Genomic DNA, 22,747 nt, shown 5'->3' with positions numbered 1-22,747 from the left:
GGGCCCCGCGCTAAATGCTTTCAAGCTATCAATTCCAGTTCAGTGATTCTGCACTTGCTCTATTACTATAGTACTATACCGCCTTCGACTTTTATGAACGACTGGGTGTTTAAGGTTAGCGATTTGTTGTATTATCTCGCCGTATAGCAAATGAAAAATACAATTACTTACTACGGGAGTTAAAACAATTAGTATTTTTATATTTACGTGTTTTTTTAAATTTAGGGCCCATTTATAACATATGCTACAGGCCCTGCACTAGCTTAATCTGACACTGACCAGCATCACGAAAATAACGTCTGTGTCTCAATGGTGTAATATGTAACAGAGTTGTTGAGCACAGGCGCAAAACGGGCCAAAAACGTCACACGAAAGTTCTAGCTGGAGAAAGAATGCAATGCAACTGGCATCGGCCTTTCTTGTGTGCAGTTTGTGTGTTGTCTCCCCCTGCTCCACATGGGGTTCCTCGGCCTTCTCCGATTTACTACCATGGCCACACCAATCAGTGTAACATATTTTCAGGTGGGTTGGGGTAAATTATTGCGGGTGTTGTTGGGTTGTGTTGTTGTTGCGTTGAGGATTTTCTGGTTCACATTGGTTTTTTTGTTGTTGTTGGTGTTGTTGGTTGTTGTTGCAGCTGGGACGGCTGCGTGCTGTATGGGGGGGGGTGGTCATGTTGACACACACGCGCGCCAGAACCAGGGTACTTACCGGTACGGGGAGGTTGTGTACTCTTGGCCGGGACCCGCCGGGGGGAGGGGGCTGTGGGCAGCGTCTGCGATCCCACAGAACCCCCGCCCCTCGGTGGGAAGCGGTAGAAACCGGTCCGGACCGGTTGGGCCAACGGTTGGCCAGGACCCCTCTCAGGGGAGGGGGCTGGGGGATGCGTGCGATCCCACAGAGCCCCGCCCCTCAGTGGGAAACGGTATATAAAGCGGGTTCTTGAGAGCGCTGGGCAGTTTGCCTCAAGCCGAAGTCAGAAGCCCGCCTGAAAACAAGATCCTGGACCCCAAGCCACCGACGTCCTTTTAAGGGCCGGGGCTCAGTGCGGTGCCAGTGGTCGGAGGTTAGGACCCTGAGGTTCCCTCGGCCTGATGTCCTTCTGAGGGCCAGGTCGGGACAGGCCAGTGGTCAGGGACCCACCGGACCAGCGGTGGGTCAGCCTCCCCTAGTTCTAGCCAGCCGGAGGGCTAGAGAAGTCAGAGTGACTAGGTACGATAGCCCGGAGGCTGTACCTCCCCAGGTTGTGGGTGAAAAGGACCACTACCCCTTTGTGTTAGGGATTGTGTACCTTGTTATATTATAAATAAACCGTGTTGCCTCTACGACGACTCCGTCTCCATACAAGAACATTACACATGGAAGAAGATGAGAGAGGCGAGATGAGGTGGGGCAAGGCCATGGAGAGATTTAAAGTAAGAACATTTGTTATCGCGCACTCTTATGAGTTCAGTCCATCACGAATGCGCATCGATCACACTTCCATCACATACTGATCACACATTGATCACACATTGAAGTCGTCTCTGAAACAACAGCAGCAACACCGTTTTGAGTCTCTTGCAGAACTGGCTCAGACTCGGGGCTGGATCCCGAGCGTGAGCTGCAGCGTGTTTCAGCGTCGCTGGGCCAGGGACACTGCGCCGGCCGCATCGCGCGGTGGGGTACAGCAGCAGGTCGCCGCGAACCGCGGATTGTAGTCGGAGTGGATTTGGGTCCGTTGAAGCTGATACGCACTGATCGGCGAGAGAGGATGGAGCAAATTGGAGACTCTTAAAAACGAGTAGGCATAATTTATACGCAATCCTGTATTTCATAGGTAGCCAGTGCAGCTCATCGTGTATCAAACTCATGATCAGATCATATTTGTGTTTCCTAACTACAGATAGTCCCCGAGTTACGATGGTCCGACTTACGATATTTAGATCTTACGATGGCGATACAAAATTGTAAAATATTTAACATTTCACGCGGCAGGAACACGCAGCAGCGTACGAGGTACAATACTGTACGTTGGGACGCTGCCAGGATGTACGCATCTCCCACCTTTTATAGCAGGTAGGATTGTTTCCTGAAAAAACTTTCTATTAAATTGCAGTTCATATAGGTAGGCTAAGAATTTAACTTTTTTTACTTTAATTTTACTGTGCAATACAGTATTGTAATGAATAAATACTTACAGTATATAGTTTATACAGTACGGTACTGTAAATTGCTCTGTTTTGCTAAATTATCACCATTCTTTAAGACTCCATCTCGACTTACGATATTTTTGACTTACGATGGGGTCGTCATAACGCATCTCCATCGTAAGTAGAGGACTACCTGTATCAGGTATTTAAAAAGACAGCGGTGTAGTAAATGGGAAGCCACTGGGTATGACGGAGAAACGAAGTGTGATAATTAAAAAAGGGGAGATTGAAAATAACTTTGCGCAGAAGGATTTTGAATTGTTGGAGGGGTTAGTGAGGGACGAGACAGTGAGACGGAGAAGAAGGGAATTGCAGTCATCCGGACCGGGTAAAGATCGGAGCGCGAGCCCGGAGTTTGGCGGCAGAAAGTGAAACGAGGGCAGCTTTTCCTGACGTTGAACGGACGAAGGGGGCAGTGGGTGGAGGAGGCGAGGGAAGACGACACGGAGGGTGAGGAGAGAGGAGGCAGGAGAGAGCAGGGAAGGAGATAGTAGGGACGGGAGGAGGAGAGGGAGAGGCCGGTGGGAAAACGATTTATGTTTTGAACGGATTGAGAGTGAAGCGGCGTCCAGGATTGGATGGCAGCCAGGCAAGAGGTTGGAGATACGAGAGGAAAGGTCAGGGATACAAGAGGGAAAAGGAGAAGATTTGGGTGTCATCAGCAAATAATTTGGCGAGTAAAGCAGAAAGAGGAGATATTAGATTCAAGGGGCGAAATACACAGAAGGAATAGTTAGGGGCCCTGAACCAACCCCTGCGAAACACCGCCAGTGAAAGGGGGAGGGAGAGGATACGGAGATGCGTGAGAAGGTAAGACTTGAGCCGAGAGGGCTGGGGGTACCAGAGATGCCGAGGTCGGAGGAATAAAAATAATTATAACAATTCTTACGCAACATGATAATTGGTGTTTTACCCTTCTAGGCAACATCTCTTATCCAGCGAAGGATACATTTATCCTTCCCGGGGAAGACAACTGCAGTCCCAGGGATATAAAAAAAACAACGAGAGCCAAGGATATCTTTCATCCCCACATCGCTTAGCACCCTGCGTACCGGCCATCGCGGCCAAAAGGACTGCGAAGCCACGACCATCAAATCAGCGAGGTGGGGGGGGGGGGGGGGCGGGGGGGAATGGGGGAGCAAACACGGCAGCGGCAGGGAACTCGCCGGGGTCACTCGCTTGCCAACGTCGAACAAATGTCGACAAACATCGTTGATGCCAAGCACCGCGATTTAACCAAAAAAAACACGTGCTTCAACCTCTTCAGGATGCGGCAGCCAGGTATGTCAACAACTTTCACGTTGGCAGTAAAAAAAAAATCCTATAATCCTCGATTATAATTAATATTTTTTGCTTGTCGTGCCTTTCACTTAACAACATCGGCTCGATCCATTTGACAAACGTCGACTCTTTGCTGCCGCTGGGCCACCACCGGCTATTTATCCGGTCGCTCGTCAACGAATGGCACGCCCGGCACCGCTAGAGCATGCGCCCCCTCTCGGCCGCGCCCAGCTCGGAAGAGAGCCTCCACTCGGGCGACGCGGGGCTGGCGCAGGCCGGCGCGGACCCCTCCGCCGCCCCCTCCGCTCCGCCGCCATGCGGCCCGGCCGTCGCTGCGTCCAGGCCGTCGGCGACCGCGTCGAGGCGCGCACGAAGGCCATCGCGGACGCAGCGCAGGAGGTCCCGGGCCTCGTGCACCAGGCGGGCCGCGTCGGCCGGCTGGCCCTGGCTGCAGTCGTAGAGCGCGCCCTTGAGCAGCACGTCCTGCTGGCTCGCGAAGCGCTGCAGATCGCGGGCCGCGCGCCGCAGCTCGTCGCGAGCGTTGGGCTGTGGGGGACCGCGCCAAACGGTCAGCCGAGGGTTACGACGGTCGATGCCGCGCCATGACGCGGCTCCCTTCCCTTCTGTGAAATTCAAAGCCGATGCCTGACCTGCAAGGTATGGTCCCCCCTTGCAATATTCCGACACTTGCAACATTTCCGCTTTCTCTTGTACTCTCGATTTCTAATCACTTTATCGTTGTACTGCTCTCTGGAGTTCTTACCCTGTTAAAAACAAAATAACCTTGAAACCGAGTTCTACTCTTCCATTTGGCGCCCGACTCGGCTGCGAACCAAACCCCGCGAGGCACGCGACGGCGCGTCCGTCCCTCCGCGACGTACCGCGTGCTGAGCGGCGCCGGGCGGGCGTGCGCGAGCCTCTGCCGGCGCGGACCCTCGCGACACGGGCCACACCTCCTGCGTGTGCCGCGCCAGCACGCGCAGGGCCTCCGCGGCGCGCAGCCCGCCGGGGCCGGCCCTGCCGCAAGCGTCCACTTCCTCGCGAGCGTTGACCCCGCCGCCGCTGCCGACCCCCCCGACGTCGAGGTCGTCGTCGTCGCCGCCGTCGTCGTCCGCCGGCTCCAGGCCGTCGTAGGCGTCGTGCAGGTCGCGGTGCGGGTGCAGGTCGAAGGCACGGCAGCGCGACGGGGCGTCGGCGGCTGGGCCGCACGAGCGGCCGTCCCACGGGCGCGGAGGAGAGCGGCGCGGCGCTGGGAGGTGCTGCCGCAGGTCGAGGCACACGGGCTGCGGAGAAGGCGCGGCGCGACGAGAGCGACGCCCGTCAACACGTCACCCTCGCATCGTCCACGCGGCGTTCGACCGCCGCTAACGGGTCAAAGCGCCAACCCCTATCCTCAATTGCGTGTAAATGTTTGAAAAAGTCTGTGGTTTTGCGCCATTTTATTTAGTTGCGGTATGCCGGATATACTTCCCAAATGTTGCGGCTAGGACAGATCTCACATCCGCCCTGCGGCGTCCCAAGGACATTTGGCCGCACGGCCTCGGCGGCCACAGCAATGCAACTCAACCTCGACTCCGATCGGTACGGACGGGGGGAGGGGGGCGGCAACGCGCAGGGGGTGGTGGGCGACGTACGGAGGCGGAACGGGGCCCATCCCACATGGGTGCCGGCGACGAGGAGGCGGCTGTGCGGTTTCCTCCCGACGAGGTGGAGAGCGTGGACGAGGTGAGCATGTCGGCCAGCGTCGAACGTGCCGTCAACAGCGGCAAGGGTTTGGTCTCATAGGTCCCGAACTCTGCAGCAGCAAGCGCAGCAGCGGCAGCAGCCAGAGCAGCCACAGCGGTAGGCAGGAGGAGGAGAGGGACCATTAACAGCGATCAATGGCTGTGACGCAGCGTCCGTTGATTTACACCGAGCCTGGATACGATTGCTTCTCAAGAGACATTACGGAGCGATGCTGCATTGTCCTTGTCGAGTTTGTGCCTTCGGCATCCTGGTGTCTCCAGCCTCTCACTGGCTCACATATTCACATATCCAGCCAATCCCAAAGAATCTGCATTTCAAATTTCCATTGATTAGCAAGTCTGGGTTAATCCAAATAAAACAAAACCAGGTACTCGTTTTAGACTGAATCGACCTTGAGGAGGGCTGAGAACCAATTCAGATAATCGTCACTGGTGTCGACCACGAGTGGGAATCGAACTCGGGTCATCGTCGGGTTCTTAGCGCAGCGGGCTAACCACAACTCAACTGCTCCCAACTCACTCACCCACTCACTCATTCGCTCACCAACCACCTTCACTTGTATATTTGAGACCGGAAGAAGTCATGTTCTCTATGGTCTCGTGTTTGTAGTTAAGTCTCACTCAGAAGAGCGATTGAGTTTTCCACCGATGCATCCTGCAGTGTATGTATATGTTGAGGAGTGCTGACGTCAGGTCACACTCGCCTCGGGGGGAATGCCGTCAAGGTAAAGTGATGTCATGCCCCCCGGGGAATTTGAGGGAAGACCCGTGACATAGACGAGGTCTTCGCCGGGAGTCAGAGGAGTGAGCGTTAGGAGAGTAGGGGGCTCCGGGATAGAGGGTTGAGAGCCAGGCTAAAGGGCTGCTTTACCCGGCTGAAACCTCGGTCAGTGCTGTGGGAAGAGCCTGATAGCCTGGTAGGGTGTAGGGAACTCCCAGTACCCTTCCCCTGGGGAGATTAGTTAAGAACTCTTGTGTTAACCCCTTCTCCCGAGTTAGGTGTAAGCCCTGAATAAACAGTTTGGCGTCAGCCCCGACACGACCGGCTTCAGCGTCCTTTCTACCACGCAACATATGTCATGACTTCTTTCGCACCGTACGTAGCCAACCGTGCTCATCGGAGTCGGGTCGCAGGAAGGGGGCGTTGTAGCCACGCGATATCACTCAATTACGGAAAATAAAAAAAATTGGCAAATTTGCACCGTGATGCCGGCACACAAGGTCCACCCCCACATCACCCACCCTCCTTCGAACCGACGTCACAGGACCTGCAGCAGCACGAGCCCCAAGCGGGCAGAGTTGAATTCCGAGTGCCAGCGGCGGAGGATGCCGCACGGGGGGTGAGGGTGCGGTACCTGTGATCTCCTCTCCCAGGGCCTGCCCAGCGAGGGGCCGGTGGGGGCTCCTGCTCGAAGGCCGCGTTAGCGGACGCACCTTGGCCGCTTGGGGGGCCCGACCCCGGCGAGAAGCTGCGGGGCGGGGGGCGGAAGATGAGGTGTAAGGGGGGGCCCCAAGTACGAATGCATTAAAGACCAAGAGCGGTTGCCTAATGAAGCCGAGACTTTGCCACGCGCCTCTGTGCAGGAGACTCGTTAAGGACGCTGCTGGGCAGGTGCGAGCTGCCGCCCTCAAACAATGTAGGGCGGCGGAGCGATGCGAGCAGAGCGCCGGGCGGCTAAAACACACCAAGGTGGCGCAGTGAGGGTGCGCAGGTGGCGCGTCTGCCAGTCGTTTCACAGCACCTGGAGCTGTCCCGTGACCCTCTGCCAGCGAGCCTTCAATGCCACTTCACGTAAGAGGCTCAAAGTGAACCTCGCCTGTACATGAAGCGGTTCCCCCCTCCTTAACCTCCTTCCTCTCTTCAAGACCCACCTCTTCTCTATCGCCATTCCCTTCCTCTTCCCTCCACTCCTTCCCGTCCCTCCCCGACCCTTTCGAGACCCCTAGGCACCGTCTCTCGGTGTCACCAATTCCTAAGCCCATGCACGCCCCTGCCATCGATCTCATTCTATTTGGTTACTTTGTATTGAACTATGTTAAGCGCCTTGAGCTCAGGCGCTCTGCAAATATAAAATGAGATAAGACAAGCACCGTGGTGACATCACCGTTGCTTAGTGGCGAATGGGGGGCTTGGTGCTGCGTGAGTGTGGAGCAGTGGCGCAATGGTTAGCGCACTGCGCTACGAACCCGGCGGACCTGAGATCGATTCCCGCTCACGACCAATAACAGTGACGATTATCTGAACCGGTCCAAGGCCTTCCCTATTTCGACTCGGCCTCAAATGAGTACCTCGTGCAATGCGTAAAAACATAGTCACTGGTGAGACAAAGGCGGCGGGGCGTGGTGCTGGCCACCCACGCCGCCGTGTGCCAACGTGCCGGCCTTCATAGGTGCCCTTGCCCCGATATTCTGTTAAGGTTACACGTGGAAACCTTTGTGGTGTGCGTGCGGCACTCACGGTCGCGGGACATGCCGACGGAGAGGCACTTCTGGAAGCGGCAGAACTGGCAGCGGTTGCGGTTGGTCTTCTGGATGACGCAGTTCATCTGACACGTCTCGTACTGCACCTGCGTGCTCACCGTGCGCCGGAAAAACCCCTGCCGAGCGGAGAGAGAGGGTGCGGGGGGGCACAAGGGGAGTGGGGCAACGTGACATTTTCACCCACGCTGGGATGGCGACTGCGTGTTCAGGTCCGTGCCTGTGTCAAAGCACACGCCTTATCCACAAGAAGGCAATAAGTGATCTGAGTGCGGAAGTTTAAATGGACACCCCACGTATACTATTAGAACGGCGCCAGTGCAAATTACAACAAAGATGAATCTTACGCCGACGGCAGACCGGGTGGCAGAGGCACGGTGAAAACCTGGAATGAGATCCCCTTAAAATGACGTGCACGTGTTAGCCAGAACCCTTCTTAGACATTGCCTCCCTGCATCCCTCCCTCCCTGCCTCCCTGCATCCCTCCCTCCCTCTCTGCATCCCTCCCTGAATCCCTCCCCCTCCCTCCCTCACACCCTCCCTGCATCCCTCCCTCCATACCTTGCATCCCTCGCAGGCGTACACTCCGTAGTGGATGCCCGACGCCAGGTCTCCGCACACCTCACACAGCAGCAGCGTGCCGGTACCCGCGCCGCGGTGCCCACCGCTGCCGCCACCTCCGCCGCCTCCACCGCCTCCGCCGCCACCTCCGCCTCCACCACTCCCGCCGGCACCTCCGCCGCCCAGCGAGGGGGAGAAGTGACGGGAAGACGGACTCGGGCCGGAGGGCACGCACAGCCCCGGCGAGCTCGACGGCGATCCATGCCACTTCTGCAGCTCTGCACGGGCCGAGCAACGACAACTCACGTCATCACACAAGTAAATCCATCGGTGGACCGTACCATCCTCCAAAAGCCTACGCTTCCCGCATTCACGCAAACCCACGCTGCCCGGTGCGGGGAAGTATGGTGAAACAGCCCTGACGACCCGGACGGGAGACCCTCATCCAGCAGTGGATTGACGAAACGTCTGTAGGTGGACAGTTATTCACGGTTCTTCGTCGCACCATTGCTGAATTAGGGCACCCCCCACGCTGTGTCGTCCATGGGGCTCAGGACCACTCGAGAAATAACTTGCCACGGACACGAGCCGTTTCCCGGTAAATTACGCGCTTGGAGCGGTATTCCCTTCCAACGCGAGTGTTTTTTACTCTGGTGCCAAAAATCTCATGAATAATGAAATGGCCAAGCACGAGGGCATGCCGACATATTAGCCGTCGCAGAACTATCCACGGCTGCCTGCACTCGATGGTGAATGTGCAGGATCTGCAGTGGAATGTAATCTTAAAGTAATAACTCTGCAGAATACATAACTGTGTGAACTGCACTGCCAAAGTATCTAAATTAGCTCAAGCTTCCCGTGTGGCTTCGCGTGGCTTCTGCGTGGCCACCTCCACTCTTGAACCCTCTCCCCCCGTCCACGCCGCCCGCTGTAAAAACCAACGTCGCTCCTCCGTGCAGCAGCAGCAGCAGCAGCAGCGTCGAGGTCCTCACGCAGCCTCCTCCTCCCTCTCCTCATCTCTCCTGGCCCCCGTGCTCTCATTTCTCCGCTCCTTTTCCATCCCTTGTTTCCCTATTCTTTCGCTCGTCCCTCTCCCGCTCCTTTCTCTTTCTTCACACACTGTATCATTGACTCTACGCCCCTTCTTTGTGTTTGTGCCAGGGCTAAAACCTTCCTAATAATTCGCAGCATCTGAAAATTTGAGAGTTAAGGACTCTGCGTGATCTATCATGGTTTGAACGTATATAAGCTACAGTGGCCTGAACAGGGGCAATTTACAAGGGACTGAAAATGTCGAGAGGGTGTCCATGTGTTTTAGGTGGCTCAGCGGTAGAACGAGCGGCTTGCAATTATAAGATTGCGAGTTCAAATCGTGGCCGGGGGTTGACTTGGCCCATCATCCCTCCGGGGTCAATAAAATAGATACCACCACTTTGTGGGGGAAGTCAACAATGGTTGCCCTGTGAAGTTACCCCACCCCCACCATAGGAATGTGGAATTCCCACCACTGGTTCAGTGCTGTAAACAGGCGATGAGCACCAATGCGCCAATGCTCGTGCGAGCACAGGAATTCACTTTTGACTAAGAAGTTATGCATCTGTACAATTAAAAATTGTACACCTCCGAGGTATGTAATACTGTGTAAAAATTGTAAACACTCTTGCAGCTGCTCGTGGACTTTTCCCGCACACCTGTCGCCTCTCGCTGCCTCCCACTCTGCAGGAGACAAGTTACTCGGTTCGCTAATGACACGGGTCACAATTTTAAGAGTTCAGCACGAGACTTAAGCAACGGAACCGGAAGAAGGACTCTGCCCTACGGGTGAAACCAATGGAGGTCATAATTTTTAGAGTCATAAAAGCAAAAAAGCATTTTCTTGGATATGTAGACTCCACCGTGCACGTGCGATATTGAAGATATCATTCGGAAATAGTAGATTCTTGCATGCATGATTTCATGGACGCGTGGTGAGCGGAAAGTATTTATATCAATCAATTAATCACTGCACGTTGCAGAAGTGAATGGTTTCACTCCAGCAGGCCGCCCTGGTTAGTCCTGCGGGTTTATTAAACTCTCGCCGCGGACGTTTGAGATCCTGTTCCCTCGTCCAGAGAAGGGGGACGTCGTGTACCGGCACCGTGGGCCACATTTGCCCAATTTAAAAAAATGCTCGCAACGACTTGATTATGAAATGCCTAAGCAATCGATAGCACGTGACTGCGAACACTTATCAGGACCCTCCTGAAAAAGACTCTTTCCTGGTTAAACACAACCTCACACAACAACAACAAAAATACACAACACGAATCGTTGCGCACGCGCACCTGACTTGATGAGGTAGTCGACGAGGCCGGACCAGCTGGTGCTGGCCTGCGCCTGTGAAGCAGCGGCGCCGGCCCCGTCACCGGGACCCGGCGTGCCGCGGCCGCCGTCCCCGGCGGGGCCCTCGCCAGTCCCAGGCGACGTCGACGCTCCATCGAGCGCAGCCAAGCTATCGTCATCGCCGCCGCCGCGAGACTCCTCGATCAGCGGCGCCTCCGTCCATTCATCCTCGGGCTCTGGGTGTGGAGGTGGGGTAGTGGTTAGCGCGCTGCGCCACGAAAGCCGGCGACCAGAGATCGATTCCTGCTCAGGGCCACCAACACCCAGTAATGATTATCAACCTGGGCTTCCCCCTAGGTCGACTCAGCTTCAAATGAGTGCCCGTTGCGGTGTGTAAACTTTGCCAATGGGGAGACAAATGCGACCGGGCGTCGTGCTGGCCACCCAACCCCTCGTGTGCCGTGCCGGCCTTCGAAGGTGCTCGCTAACAGGAGTTGCCCCAACAGTCTGTTAAGGCTATACGAGGGATCTTTGTCTCTGGGGGAATGGAAGATTGGCATTGTTATTTTATCCCCGATTGTGCTTTCGGCATCGTTTCACAAGACAAAGTATCAATTCAGAACTCCCGAAGAGCAGTGTGGCCATTGTTCTTATAAGAGAACGGCCAAAGGAAGCAGATATCACCGAGCTGCCTCCGAGATCTCTTCAGGTGACCTCTGGCTCACACTGCAGGCACGTGAGCAATCGAGAGTTTTCAGAAGGTTTTTTTTATCTATCTCGTAGGGTTTTCTCTCAAGTTGGAAGCAAATGTTCCAACGAGGATTTGGGTGCCGTTCTTTCTCATCAAAAGAGTTCCATTGTATGTTTGTTTTGATCCCTTTAGACCAAATTTTAGATCCCGATCACCTGTGCTTCTGAGTATGTAGATAAAAAAAAATAGAAAAACCTCACACTTTGCTTTTCCCGGATGGTTCCGGTCACAATGCAACGCTGCCCTTCCTCACAACGAGGCTGAGACGACGCCCTCCTTCCCCCCTCTGGCACGGTGGCCAAAATGTCGCGGGCCCAGAGAGCACGACTTGGCGGGTTAAAAGGCATCGCAGAAAGCGCAGAAATTTATTTCGCCTCAGGTTGGCATCGTTCAGCTGGCGGTTGCAATTCTTCACAATTGTCAATGGCGGCGCAGACCCGGGCAATGTTAAAGCTATTTTTAAAAACTACTATTTTTATTTTACCAGGTAAAGGCTCAATGAGCTACGCAGCTCTTTTTCAGAAGTGACCTGCCACAAACGATAGCTCAATGAAGTGGGTTATCATCACGTGGAAATTTACATCAGCCAAATACTCTAAATTCATATTTCTAAATGTGGAGTAAAAAAAACGGAGGACACGGAGATAAATCCACGCATTCACGGGGAGATAAGAGACACGTAAACTCCAAATATATGTAATGGGTTCCGGAGACACTTTGTAGATGCAACTTCTTTATTACAACACACCACTCCAACAGTCCTGATACACTGTTACAGCCTAGATACACAGCCTACTTCTAGCGTGCCTGACACTGGCTACGCTCTCGGGTCCTCCGGCTACAATTACCCTGGGGAGGCTACCTGACCCGACCCAGCCAAGGTACGGGTCTAGACTCTGGCTTCCTCGGACCTCGCCCTTACAAGGGTGTAGAGCCGGGAGTCCCAGAGTCACACCACTGGCCCGCACAGCATCCCGGCCCTTACAAGGACAAGCGGGGCGAGATTGTCCAGGGTCCTAAGCTGTCTGGTCTTAGGTCTTGAGCTGCGACTGGCCCCGATCGGCTGGGGAGGTCCCCTTTTATGCCCCTTTGCCCATCGAGGGGTGGCGTTGCGTGGGATCGTAGACCCCCCACAGCCCCCCCCTTGGCGGTACGGGGTACCCTTGCAGATGCACCTCGTCTCCCACTGCCAGTAAGCGTGGCCCATCTACGGCACTACATATACACCAGGCGTCAGGGTCGGGATCGAACCCATGAACTCCTGCATACCAGGCGAGGGAGTTAACATCTCGCCATTGTGGCACCCAATACATTTGCAAACAGCAGCCCATCAAGACAGGAATAAGCCTCACTTAGAGCCGGGACTAGCGGCCTGCAGTGGAACGTTTGGTCAATTCCCGATTGATAATTTATGTGGTTGTAACTGGAGTGGAAAACCACGAGGTGCCTTAAGGAGGTAGTGGAGCAAGTGGAAAAGCCGTGGCATTCGTTGCAGTGTTTTACATGGCAACCTCTCGTGAAAGTGGGTTTACTCCAGGCTCTTTCGGTTTTATTTCAGGACGTGTTCAAACAAAGAGATTGGCCAAGCATCTCAAAGTAGGGCCCCTTCTAAAAAGAAAAGGCTTGATAACGGCTTATCAATAATAAATCATACTAATATTATGCGACTGCTGTAATTTAATGCGGCAATGTCGTGGAAGGTGGCAACAGTGGCGGCTTGGCAAGGCCTTATGATTATAAAAAGCAGCAGCCATAATTATGGCTACTGCAGCTACTGCTTTAATATTATCCGGCAGTCTGGTCTGGTCGCCAAAGCTGCCAAGTGATGATGAAAAGTGACTCAAGGTCTGGGCCCATTACTTTGGCTGCACAAGCCTTGAAGAAAAGAAAATCCACTCACGCCCACACCCACGCGTGCAAAGGCACGGCGGCGTAAACCGACGTGGCATTCATCTTCCACGCACGCACGCCAACCCCCAAAACCAAACACAAAGAGCAGAAAAAAAACCCAACTCCAATAAAACCACAAAGCAGAGCGAGCTGCACACTAATCCGCCCGTACTGAGCAGCACCAGAGAGAAGTGGGGGGGGGGGGGAAACGCCACTTAAAACAGGAATCAGCGACAGCGGCACAGTAATCCCGCATGGCCCAAGGGCAGCGTGACCTTAACCACTGTCCCGGGTCGCGCAGCCCCAGGAGGTGGCCGGATCAGTCTCGGAAAACATTCCTTCCGTGACCTCCAACTTTTTTTTTTTTCACATTTTAAAACATTGCGCCGATTTTCTTTCAAAGCCACTCGCACGGCCTTTCAAAGACGGTTTTCGATTATTTCTTTTTGTGTTCGAAGCCATGAGTTCTTGTTTGTAAACGTGGCTTCAAAAAGACATTCGTGCTTCCCCCATCCTTGCAACGAACACTCGTGGGCACAGATTAGTAAAGCGGTGACTTACGATCGTCTATAATTACTATTTAATCTGGCTTGGAAGCGCTGGGGTTCTATGTGCACAGTTCGTTTTGTCAATCCACTGCTGGATGAGGGGGCCTCCACATGCTGAGCGGGTTGTGGTGGTCGTTTGACCATACTACACCGCGCAGGCCAGTGAGGACACGATGATGACTTTTGCCGCACTGCTCTATGGGCGACCACCAAGCATACCAGGTGTTATAGGCTGCAGGAGGAGGGGGGTGCTTTGGTTATGACCGTAATATGTCACATTGATTCAGGAAAGCCTCAATCATCATGATTATTATGCTTGTTTACCTGGGAAAGCCTCCCTCTCAGTCACGTGACTACTTTCCCTGCCAAGTGTTTGCATGAGTGGGTCGATGATTCCCATATAGCTCCGGTTGAGTAATTCGTGGTGCATTTTTTTTATTTTTTGGCAAATTTGGACGGACCGCGACTCGGGCATACGGTGACCTTACTCTCGCGAATAACGTCACGGGTTCTTTACCGGCCCACTGTGAATGGGACTGCGCGTGTTTGTCGTCATAAACACATCTGCAGTATTGATCAGGAAATCGAACCGTGCGCTGGATTCGAACTGTGGTACAGCGGGTGCGTATTCACCGCTTGTTCCAGACATAAGGGGAGAATGCGCGCGCTACTGCTAGGCCACATCACCGTCCTCACTGAGGCGCAATATAATTGTTCAGTCGGAGTACTGCATTGGGGTGCTTGGCCAATTACATTGCGTGTGTTGGTTTGGCGTGTGTCACAATCGGAAGGTTGCGAGATCAATTCCTGAGCTGGCACAACTCAGCAAATCATCTCTGTGGAGTCAATTATATGGTTACCACTTTTATAGATACCATCAGTAGTTATCTATGGATAGACTGACCCCAGGCATAGGAATGTGGAGTTTCTCCTTCTGGCTCAGGACCACCAGGATAGCACTGCCACTTATTCACTTGAAGAGATATTAACCTGATGGTACGAGCCCTAGCCAACCAGCCACTCCCAATAGGCCTACCTTGAGCCAAGAGGCCAACCAGCCACTATTATCAGCCCTCTCACCGAACCCAACAAACGTGACCACAGTACGAGCATTACCCCAAACACGAACCAACAACAACCACTTCGACTTGTCCTCTCAATGACCTCAACCAAGCATGAGTAGCAACTCTATCCCTGACCCTAAACCTGCCGCTGGTAAAAGCCCTCTCCCCGCTGACCCGCACCGTACCCTGAAACCCAAACTTCACCCTTTACCCTCCTCTACCCACGGCAACACCTCACCAGGGCCCGTGCAGGTTTTGTTCGCCTGTAGCCGCGTGCCACCCTGCGCGGTGGGCAGGGGGCGGCCCTCTCACCGGTCTTGATCCTCTCGTCGCGGTCCCTGTCAGGGCTCCCCCGCTCGCCGGGGCTGCCTCCCCGATCATCGACCGCGCGTTCCCCGTCGCTGTCCATGGCGCGTTGGGGGGGGGGGGGGGGGGTCGCTCGTCCGCTGCTGCCGGCGGTGGACGACGCGATCGGAGGTGACGAGCAGCGCACGGCGATGTGTTCACGCGCGTGAAGGAGAGGATCGCTCGACGTTGAGTTTTAGAGACGACTGGGTGGGTGCGCGGGGCGTGCAGAGGACTCTCCGGGAGCAAACGGCGATCTACAAAACAACGATAACCTCAATAGCAATGCAGACCTCAAACATCTGTGTGCGCGGTCACCAAGTGTTTGTATCGGCTCGCTACTGGAGGAGGACCTCCCCACGCCCTCCGGGTCGTGTCGGGGGGTGGGGGGGGGTTTCCGTGACCAATATTCACCACGCTGGTTAAGTGCAGGTTGCGCAGACGTGAGTGTTGAATTTAAAGAGGAGGGCAAAAACAAATATAAGTCCACCTTTGTATGTGGCTGCACTGCCCACCACTGCTCACAACATAGCCCGGGCAGCCAACAACAACTGAAATGCACGGAGATCCACCCATCCAAGCATGCTCCAAGCTCAACTCTACACTGACCCAAAAACCCAAACTTAATTTCAATGGAGAACTCAACAATGGCAACCTCCACCCCTCACCTCGAATCCAACTCCAAACATTAACTCCGATCCCAAATCCAGTCTTCAAGCACGACCTCAAAACCTCGACTGGAACCACACTTTTCTCCACATAACGGCCCTGAACTCGCCTCCAATATACAGTAAGCCAGCCTCAATCACAACTCACGGTACCGACGAAGTCTCTACCCTAATCCCGACCTCAATCCGAGTCCGGATTCCCACCGTAACACAAACGTCGCACCGAAACCTCGACCCTAATCCCGACTAATCCCGAACACAACTCGAAACCAACAATAAACGTCGCTCCCAGCCTCAACCTTCGTCCAAGATCCAAAACGTTAGCCGAACCATAACCCTCAACGCAAACCCTGACCCCTAACATCAACTCAACCTTAATCCCCGAACCCACACCCAGATCCTTACTACCATCAACCAAACCACTCACCCCAATCTAGCCCACACTTACATTCACCCTCACGCAGATCCCTACAGACATCAACCAAACTACTCACCCGAATCTAACCCACACTGACATCAACCGTCACCCAGATCCTTACTAACATCAACCAAACTACTCATCCGAATCTCACCATATCGCCTGAACTCCCGACCGCCAAACCATAACGCTTACACGAAGCACAAGTCAGCACGCCTGGACCCCAGGGGGCCCACAATCACGATCCCGACACCTGACAACCCCAACCCACCACCCAAACCCTGGTCCCGACACGACCCTAACCCCAAACCACACCGCTGACACGGGACACGCCACGATCCCCCACAGCGCCGACTCCAATAACCAAAGACCCCCCCCCCCGTCTCGTGTGGCCTCTAGCAGACTGTGGGGGGCCAGTGCTGTTAGCGAGTGGCACCTGTGAGGGCCGGCACTGTGGCACACGAGGGGGTGGGTGGCCAGCCCACGCACGGCCGCCTTAGTCTCCCGCTAGTCGCGATGTCTACTACACACAGCTGCACCGGGTTACTGCTTTGAGGCTGCGCAATGACACCTTGCCATATTTGCACTATGTTACCCTATTTGCATTTTTATATTGTATATTATAGACATTTTATATTTTATTTTAATCAACGTTTTTACATACTTTAACCCCTTAGTATTAGTTAGAATTTGTACCTTAAGTATGGTTAGACTTGTACACCACTTATTTAAGATTCCTATATGTTGAATGTATGCACCTTCCTGCCAAAGTAAATTCCTTGTCTGTGCGAACTTTCATGGCGAATAAAACCCTTTCTGATTCTGACCACTTCACACACAACCCTACACCATCCCCTCACACACAACACCACTTCACACACAACCCTACACCACCACCACCACACACACAACACCACTTCACACAACCCTACACCACCACCACACACACACCACTACACCACCACCACTTCACACAACACTACACCACCACTTCACACACAACCCTACACCACCACCACTTCACACACAACACTACACCACCACCACCACCTCACACACAACACTACACCACCACCACCACTTCACACAACCCTACACCACCACCACTTCACACAACACTACACCACCACTTCACACAACACCACCACCACTTCACACAACACTACACCACCACTTCACACAACACTACACCACCACTTCACACAACACCACCACCACTTCACACAACACTACACCACCACTTCACACAACCCAACACCACCACCACCACCACCTCACACACAACCCAACACCACCACTTCACACACAACACTACACCACCACTTCACACAACCCAACACCACCACCTCACACACAACCCAACACCACCACCACCACACACAACACTACACCACCACCACCACACACAACACTACACCACCACCACCACACACAACCCAACACCACCACCACCACACACAACCCAACACCACCACCACCACCACACACAACACTACACCATCACCACCTCACACCCAACCCTACACCACCACCTCACACCCAACCCTACACCACCACTTCACACACACACAACACCACCACTTCACACACAACACAACACCGCCGCCACCACGACGACGCGTCCGAGTGTAACGCGAGCGGCACGATGGTTGTAGCGACTGTTACCCGGAGGATTTGGTCGTCTTCGCGTGAGATGGATGAGAGGGTGAGGGTGGTTGTTGTGGTGGTTGTTGTTGTGGTTGTTGTGGTGGTGGTTGTTGTGGTGGTGGTTGTTGTTGTGGTTGTTGTGGTGGTGGTGGTTGTTGTTGTGGCCTCGCTTCGCGGGGGAGACGCCGCGGCCCACCACCACCACCACTCGCCGGGTCCGCGCGGATAGAGACGCGCGCGCCGATTGGTCCAGCGCCACCCTCCCACTCCCCCCGCCTCTCTTTCTCCCTCCGTCTCAGCCAATAGCAGCAGCGCTTACTGCAGCACACGCGCAGCGCGTGGTGGTGGCGGCAGTCGCGGGGGCACCTCCACCCCTTCCCCCCCTCCCCTTCCCCCCCCCACCCCTCCCCACCCCCCCCCCCCTTCCCCCCCACCCCTTCCCCCCCCACCCATCCCCCCCCACCTCTCACCCCCACCCCTTCCCCCCCCACCCATCCCCCCCCACCTCTCACCCCCACCACCTCCAACCCTCGCAACAGCCACGGATCTCGTCTTGTTCCTGGGCAATAAGTGTTATTTCGTAATCGCTTATGCATAAAAGGTATATAAAATGACTATTATTCCCCACAAAGTTTGCTTTTGTGACCAGGACACAAAAGCAAAGAACAGTTTGAAATTTACCTATTTTCAATGAGAAAACGGGCGAATTTGTTTCTTTTCGTTCACATAAAGTCAGAAAAAACTAGATATGAATCAAAATTAACACGTATTTATACAAAAGTAATACAAACAATACTACTAAAGATTTAGAAGTTGAGTTGTTTTTCGAGAATTCCGATTATACTGTAAATAAAATTCACGAATCAACGCCAAAATGTAGTCTCCCATCATGTTCTCGTGATACTGTCCTTGGTAGCGGCGTTCAAAGTCCAGTCTATCCTGGTGGAAGCGCTCGCCTTGCTCCTCCGAGTACGATCCCATGTTCTCCTTGAATTTATCAAGAGGAGCATCAAGGATGTGGACTTTGAGGGACATCATACAGCCCCTTGTGCCGTAGTTCTTAACCCAATTATCGGTCGGCTATACACGTGTTAGGAAATCGGAGCACCCGGAGAAAACCCCACTCGTGCGAGGGGGAAACGCTGTATCCCCTTCCAGATGGAACAGATGGAGTCCACATTGTTGCTTGTGAGAGTCGCAGACGTAGACTTTGGAGGTAACGCATTTTATTTAGTTCCAACACACAGGGTAACTTCCCCTTAACAGAATAACAACCTCGGGTGGTGACCACCTGGCTAACTACACTAGTTACTACACTAGTTACCACGTAACTGTTATTACGGACCCGGGACCAACAGCATCTGCCCGGGTCCACGTGCTGGAAGACTCGTAGAACGGAGATCGCAGACGAAGGGTTTCTTTCCCGGGATGAACAACAACCCCGGCGGTCCCTCTCGGGACCCGGCTGATATTCTCTGTGGGCGTGGCCGGCTCCGCCCTTGGCCACGCCCACCTTCTAGCACCCTGGGCCCCAATCACGTGACCCCCCTAGCCCCCTCTTGGGGCCTCTTTGTAGACTTAACCGGTCACGTGTCCTCCCGGGTCAACCAGAGTGCCATGGCCTCACCTGACCTTCCCCTTTGGTGGGCACCCACACACCCTGACCTGTAGGGCTGGCACTGCACCCACAGTCTGGTGACATCCAGCGATGTCACTACACTTGCCCCGCCTTCTGGCGAGCCAGGGCGTTTCGTAACATCTGCATGTGATTCACCAACCCCTCGCTGCTGCTGTTCCACAACACAGCGGTGACTTACAGCCACGTGCAACGTTGCCCGCCACCATCGATGCCGTCACGGTAATACGGTTGTAGACGTTTGATGCATTTCTCGCCACACGTGCGGATTATGCACATACAATCACGGGTTAAGTCGACAATTTGTGCTGCGTGTACTTTGTTGGAGACGCGTCGTGGCACGCATTGATAACCTGCGCCCGCTAGAATGATACTAAATAATTGGGAGATTGAGTCCATTGGGAGTGGTTATCTCCCGAGTGGCCTTGCTGCACAGGTGGCACGCCTTAAGGGGGCTTACAAGACGTGTGTGAAAATAGCTTTATAGCTCATCAGATTCCTCTGGTATGAATAAAATAAAGATTCTGATTCCATGTCGGTGGGGAACGCGATAAGCTTGGGGGCGCTGGCAGTGTCCAAGGCCACTGTGTCTTATGCTGTGCTGCCCAGTTTGGTATTCTATGTTACGTTTCAATAAACCTTGACATTTTAAATGATGGAAGGCGACCGCTCGGTAAACTGCACTATTTAGGTCAGGTTCAATTTTCAAATAACAAAAAAGCAATGATTATAACCATTACCTGAAATTTCCAAAATGGAACAAATTTTGAAGCCCGATTGTGTAACCCAGAGGTTCTTGACCTGGGGTGCGAGATGCTCTTTCTGGGGGTGCGTGACATGGCCAGATTTGTTTAAGAAGGTACATCATCTAAACACAAATTAAACACGGGGTATGTAAATACAACTACTCTGTTTCATCAAACCCCGTGTAGTTATGAACATTATACATTTTGTTTTAAGATTGAGAACCAAAGGGGGTGCAAGGCTGCAGTAAAGGTTAAGAACCCACCGGCTAAACCGATCACATTGGCGTACGCCCTACGACTTAAATACATCCCCGTACGCTGTGGAAAACTACCAGCGACACCATTCTAGGGCAACCGCCATGCACGTACCGGTCTGCTAGAGGGCAGCTGCCGATGCCATGGGTTGGGCAGCAAGAGTGGCAGTGGTGTGAAACCACCGGTGAAGAGTTTCACCGTGAAACTTGCTCTCTGCTCAAGGACAACGCGCACGGCGTGGGGAAGGAGGCCCTCATCCAGCAGTGGATTGACACGGGGGCCGCACGTGCCAAGTCCTCCACGAGAACGCTTTGGGGGTTTCCTTTTCGTACGCACTAAGAAAACAAATCAACAACTCGTGCACGCACGCACGCGCGTTCACAAAACATTCCACGAGTAATTTTATTTAAGAAATTCATACATGTCCGTGTAAGTACATTGTCCAGTTTAAACGTTTACTATTCCAGGTTTTAAAGGCGAGCACGATGACCAGCTGAGGCCCAGGCTGGTGGGAATTTGACCTCCAACACAGCCCAAAAAAATCGACCGTTTCGAACCTTTGTACAAAAGCTTGACTCGGAATTTTTTCCCTTCTCTCTTTCATATTCACAGAACCAAGGCACTTACTAGTGCTGTGAGCTGGCCCCATCGCTGGCCGCAGTGGCCGTAACCAGCTGGAAACTCAAAGTACCGCGTTCGCGAGCGGCCCGTTTCTCCTACGTAATTCTTTTTTGTCAAAAGAATAGCGGCTCGAGGAGTTTTGTGCTTTTGAGCCGGAACACTTCGTATCGAGGTTTAAATAACGAGGTCTGGTCCGGTTGCTAAATATTTAATTTCCACTCCCGACCGCTCCGGATTGACGAGGGTGTAAACGTGTCTCGGGTGCCCGGTGATCGGGTTTGCGGTGGTGGCCTATGATGGCAGAGAGAGAGAGGATATCGAGGAGGAGGAGGGGGGGCTGTCGTGGCAGGTGAATACCCTGCCCAAGCACATCGTCAGATTGCCTCCCTGGCAGCGAGCGGCTCCGCAGGGAAATGCGGCACTGCGCTGCGGCAGTTGGCGTGGCTATCGAGTGTGCAGGCGGTGCAACTGCACCGGGGCACACGCGGCCACCGCAGGGGTCCCAGGCACCGGGCTACGAAGGGAGAAATTGGACAGGGGGCAGTTTAATTGGTTGCACCAGGGCCGATGTCGACCCCGCCACGCGACTGCACTTGCAGTCGACAGGGCTGGCCATTCTTGATGGCATTACCCCCATGCTTGTGGGATCTGTCTCCCTCATCCTCTTTCTCTACTCCTGTCCTGTGTCAACATCCCCACGTCCCCTCCACAACCCCCCGTAGACCGGTTCACCACTCCCCACCACCCCTCTCTCGTTCTGCCCCTCGGTCACCTGCCCCTGGTCCTTCCATCACAGGGTTGCCACCTGTCTGGGTTTGACCGGGGACAGTTCTGGAATTGGCATCCGTGTCCATAATACAGATAGCAGCAACGTACAAAAATAGCAAATAAAAATTGATGATAGAAAGGCAAAGTTGGATGTTTAATGTGAGAACAAGAGAATGAATGTAAATGTGGTTTTGACGGTTAACATCAGAGGTCCCGCAAGAAGCCAGGAAAGACAGCGAGTTCAGTTACGTAAGCAATTTGAATAATTGGATGCAACTGGGAGGATCGAATGCCAAGTCCTTGGATGAGCATCACGGACAGAGATAAATGGTGGAAAGGCCATGATCGCTGACGTCTTTGAGAAAGGTCACGGCTCACACAGAGAGAGTTCGGGCGGAAGGAATTGATTTGTAATGAGATCTGATACCGGTATTGTGGTGAACTTTATTGCAGTTACCCTGCACAGTTGTTGATGGGCCTCGTGCCATCTGAGAAACATGTGCGGGGTTGGTCGAGTGGGAAAGGTGGCACACCTATTCTACGCTCACCGCACCTGATGTGGTTCCCCTCTCTTCCTACGACATGCCCCCCTTGTTATCTGAGTCCAAAGGCTGGCTGCTGCTGCTCATTAATAATCGGCCGAATTTTAAAGCGAAGAACGTGTGTATAATACTGTCCTTAGTGCGGCTGCTTTTGTGAGAGTCACGAAATTACATCTGTGGCCTCTCCATCATAGGCTCGGTCATAATCCTGTAGCTCCCAGGCACAAGCGGAATTGTGGGGGTGGCATCCCTCCACACAAGGGCAGTTC

The 22,747-nt window shown here is 53.8% G+C and overlaps 1 protein-coding gene across 1 annotated transcript; it reads right to left on the bottom strand.

Annotated features, from left to right (window-relative positions):
- Window positions 1-1,383: 1,383 nt before the first annotated feature.
- Window positions 1,384-18,118, bottom strand: LOC133354286 (zinc finger protein chinmo-like). The gene is made up of 9 exons (XM_061571018.1): window positions 17,929-18,118; window positions 15,145-15,434; window positions 10,582-10,815; window positions 8,258-8,535; window positions 7,677-7,815; window positions 6,574-6,687; window positions 5,108-5,268; window positions 4,355-4,756; window positions 1,384-4,019 (listed from the first exon to the last, which is right to left on the bottom strand). The coding sequence occupies exons 2-9, from the start codon at window positions 15,239-15,241 to the stop codon at window positions 3,672-3,674; spliced, it is 1,773 nt and encodes a 590-aa protein (XP_061427002.1). The 5' UTR covers window positions 15,242-15,434; window positions 17,929-18,118; the 3' UTR covers window positions 1,384-3,671.
- Between the last annotated feature and the right edge of the window lie 4,629 nt (window positions 18,119-22,747).

The sequence above is a fragment of the Lethenteron reissneri genome, chromosome 46, assembly GCF_015708825.2.
Source record: "Lethenteron reissneri isolate LAM-NWPU_2019-01 chromosome 46, ASM1570882v1, whole genome shotgun sequence".
NCBI lineage: Eukaryota > Metazoa > Chordata > Hyperoartia > Petromyzontiformes > Petromyzontidae > Lethenteron > Lethenteron reissneri.
The sequence above is the reverse complement of the archived record's forward strand: the minus strand, read 5'-3'. Positions and strand labels throughout refer to the sequence as shown.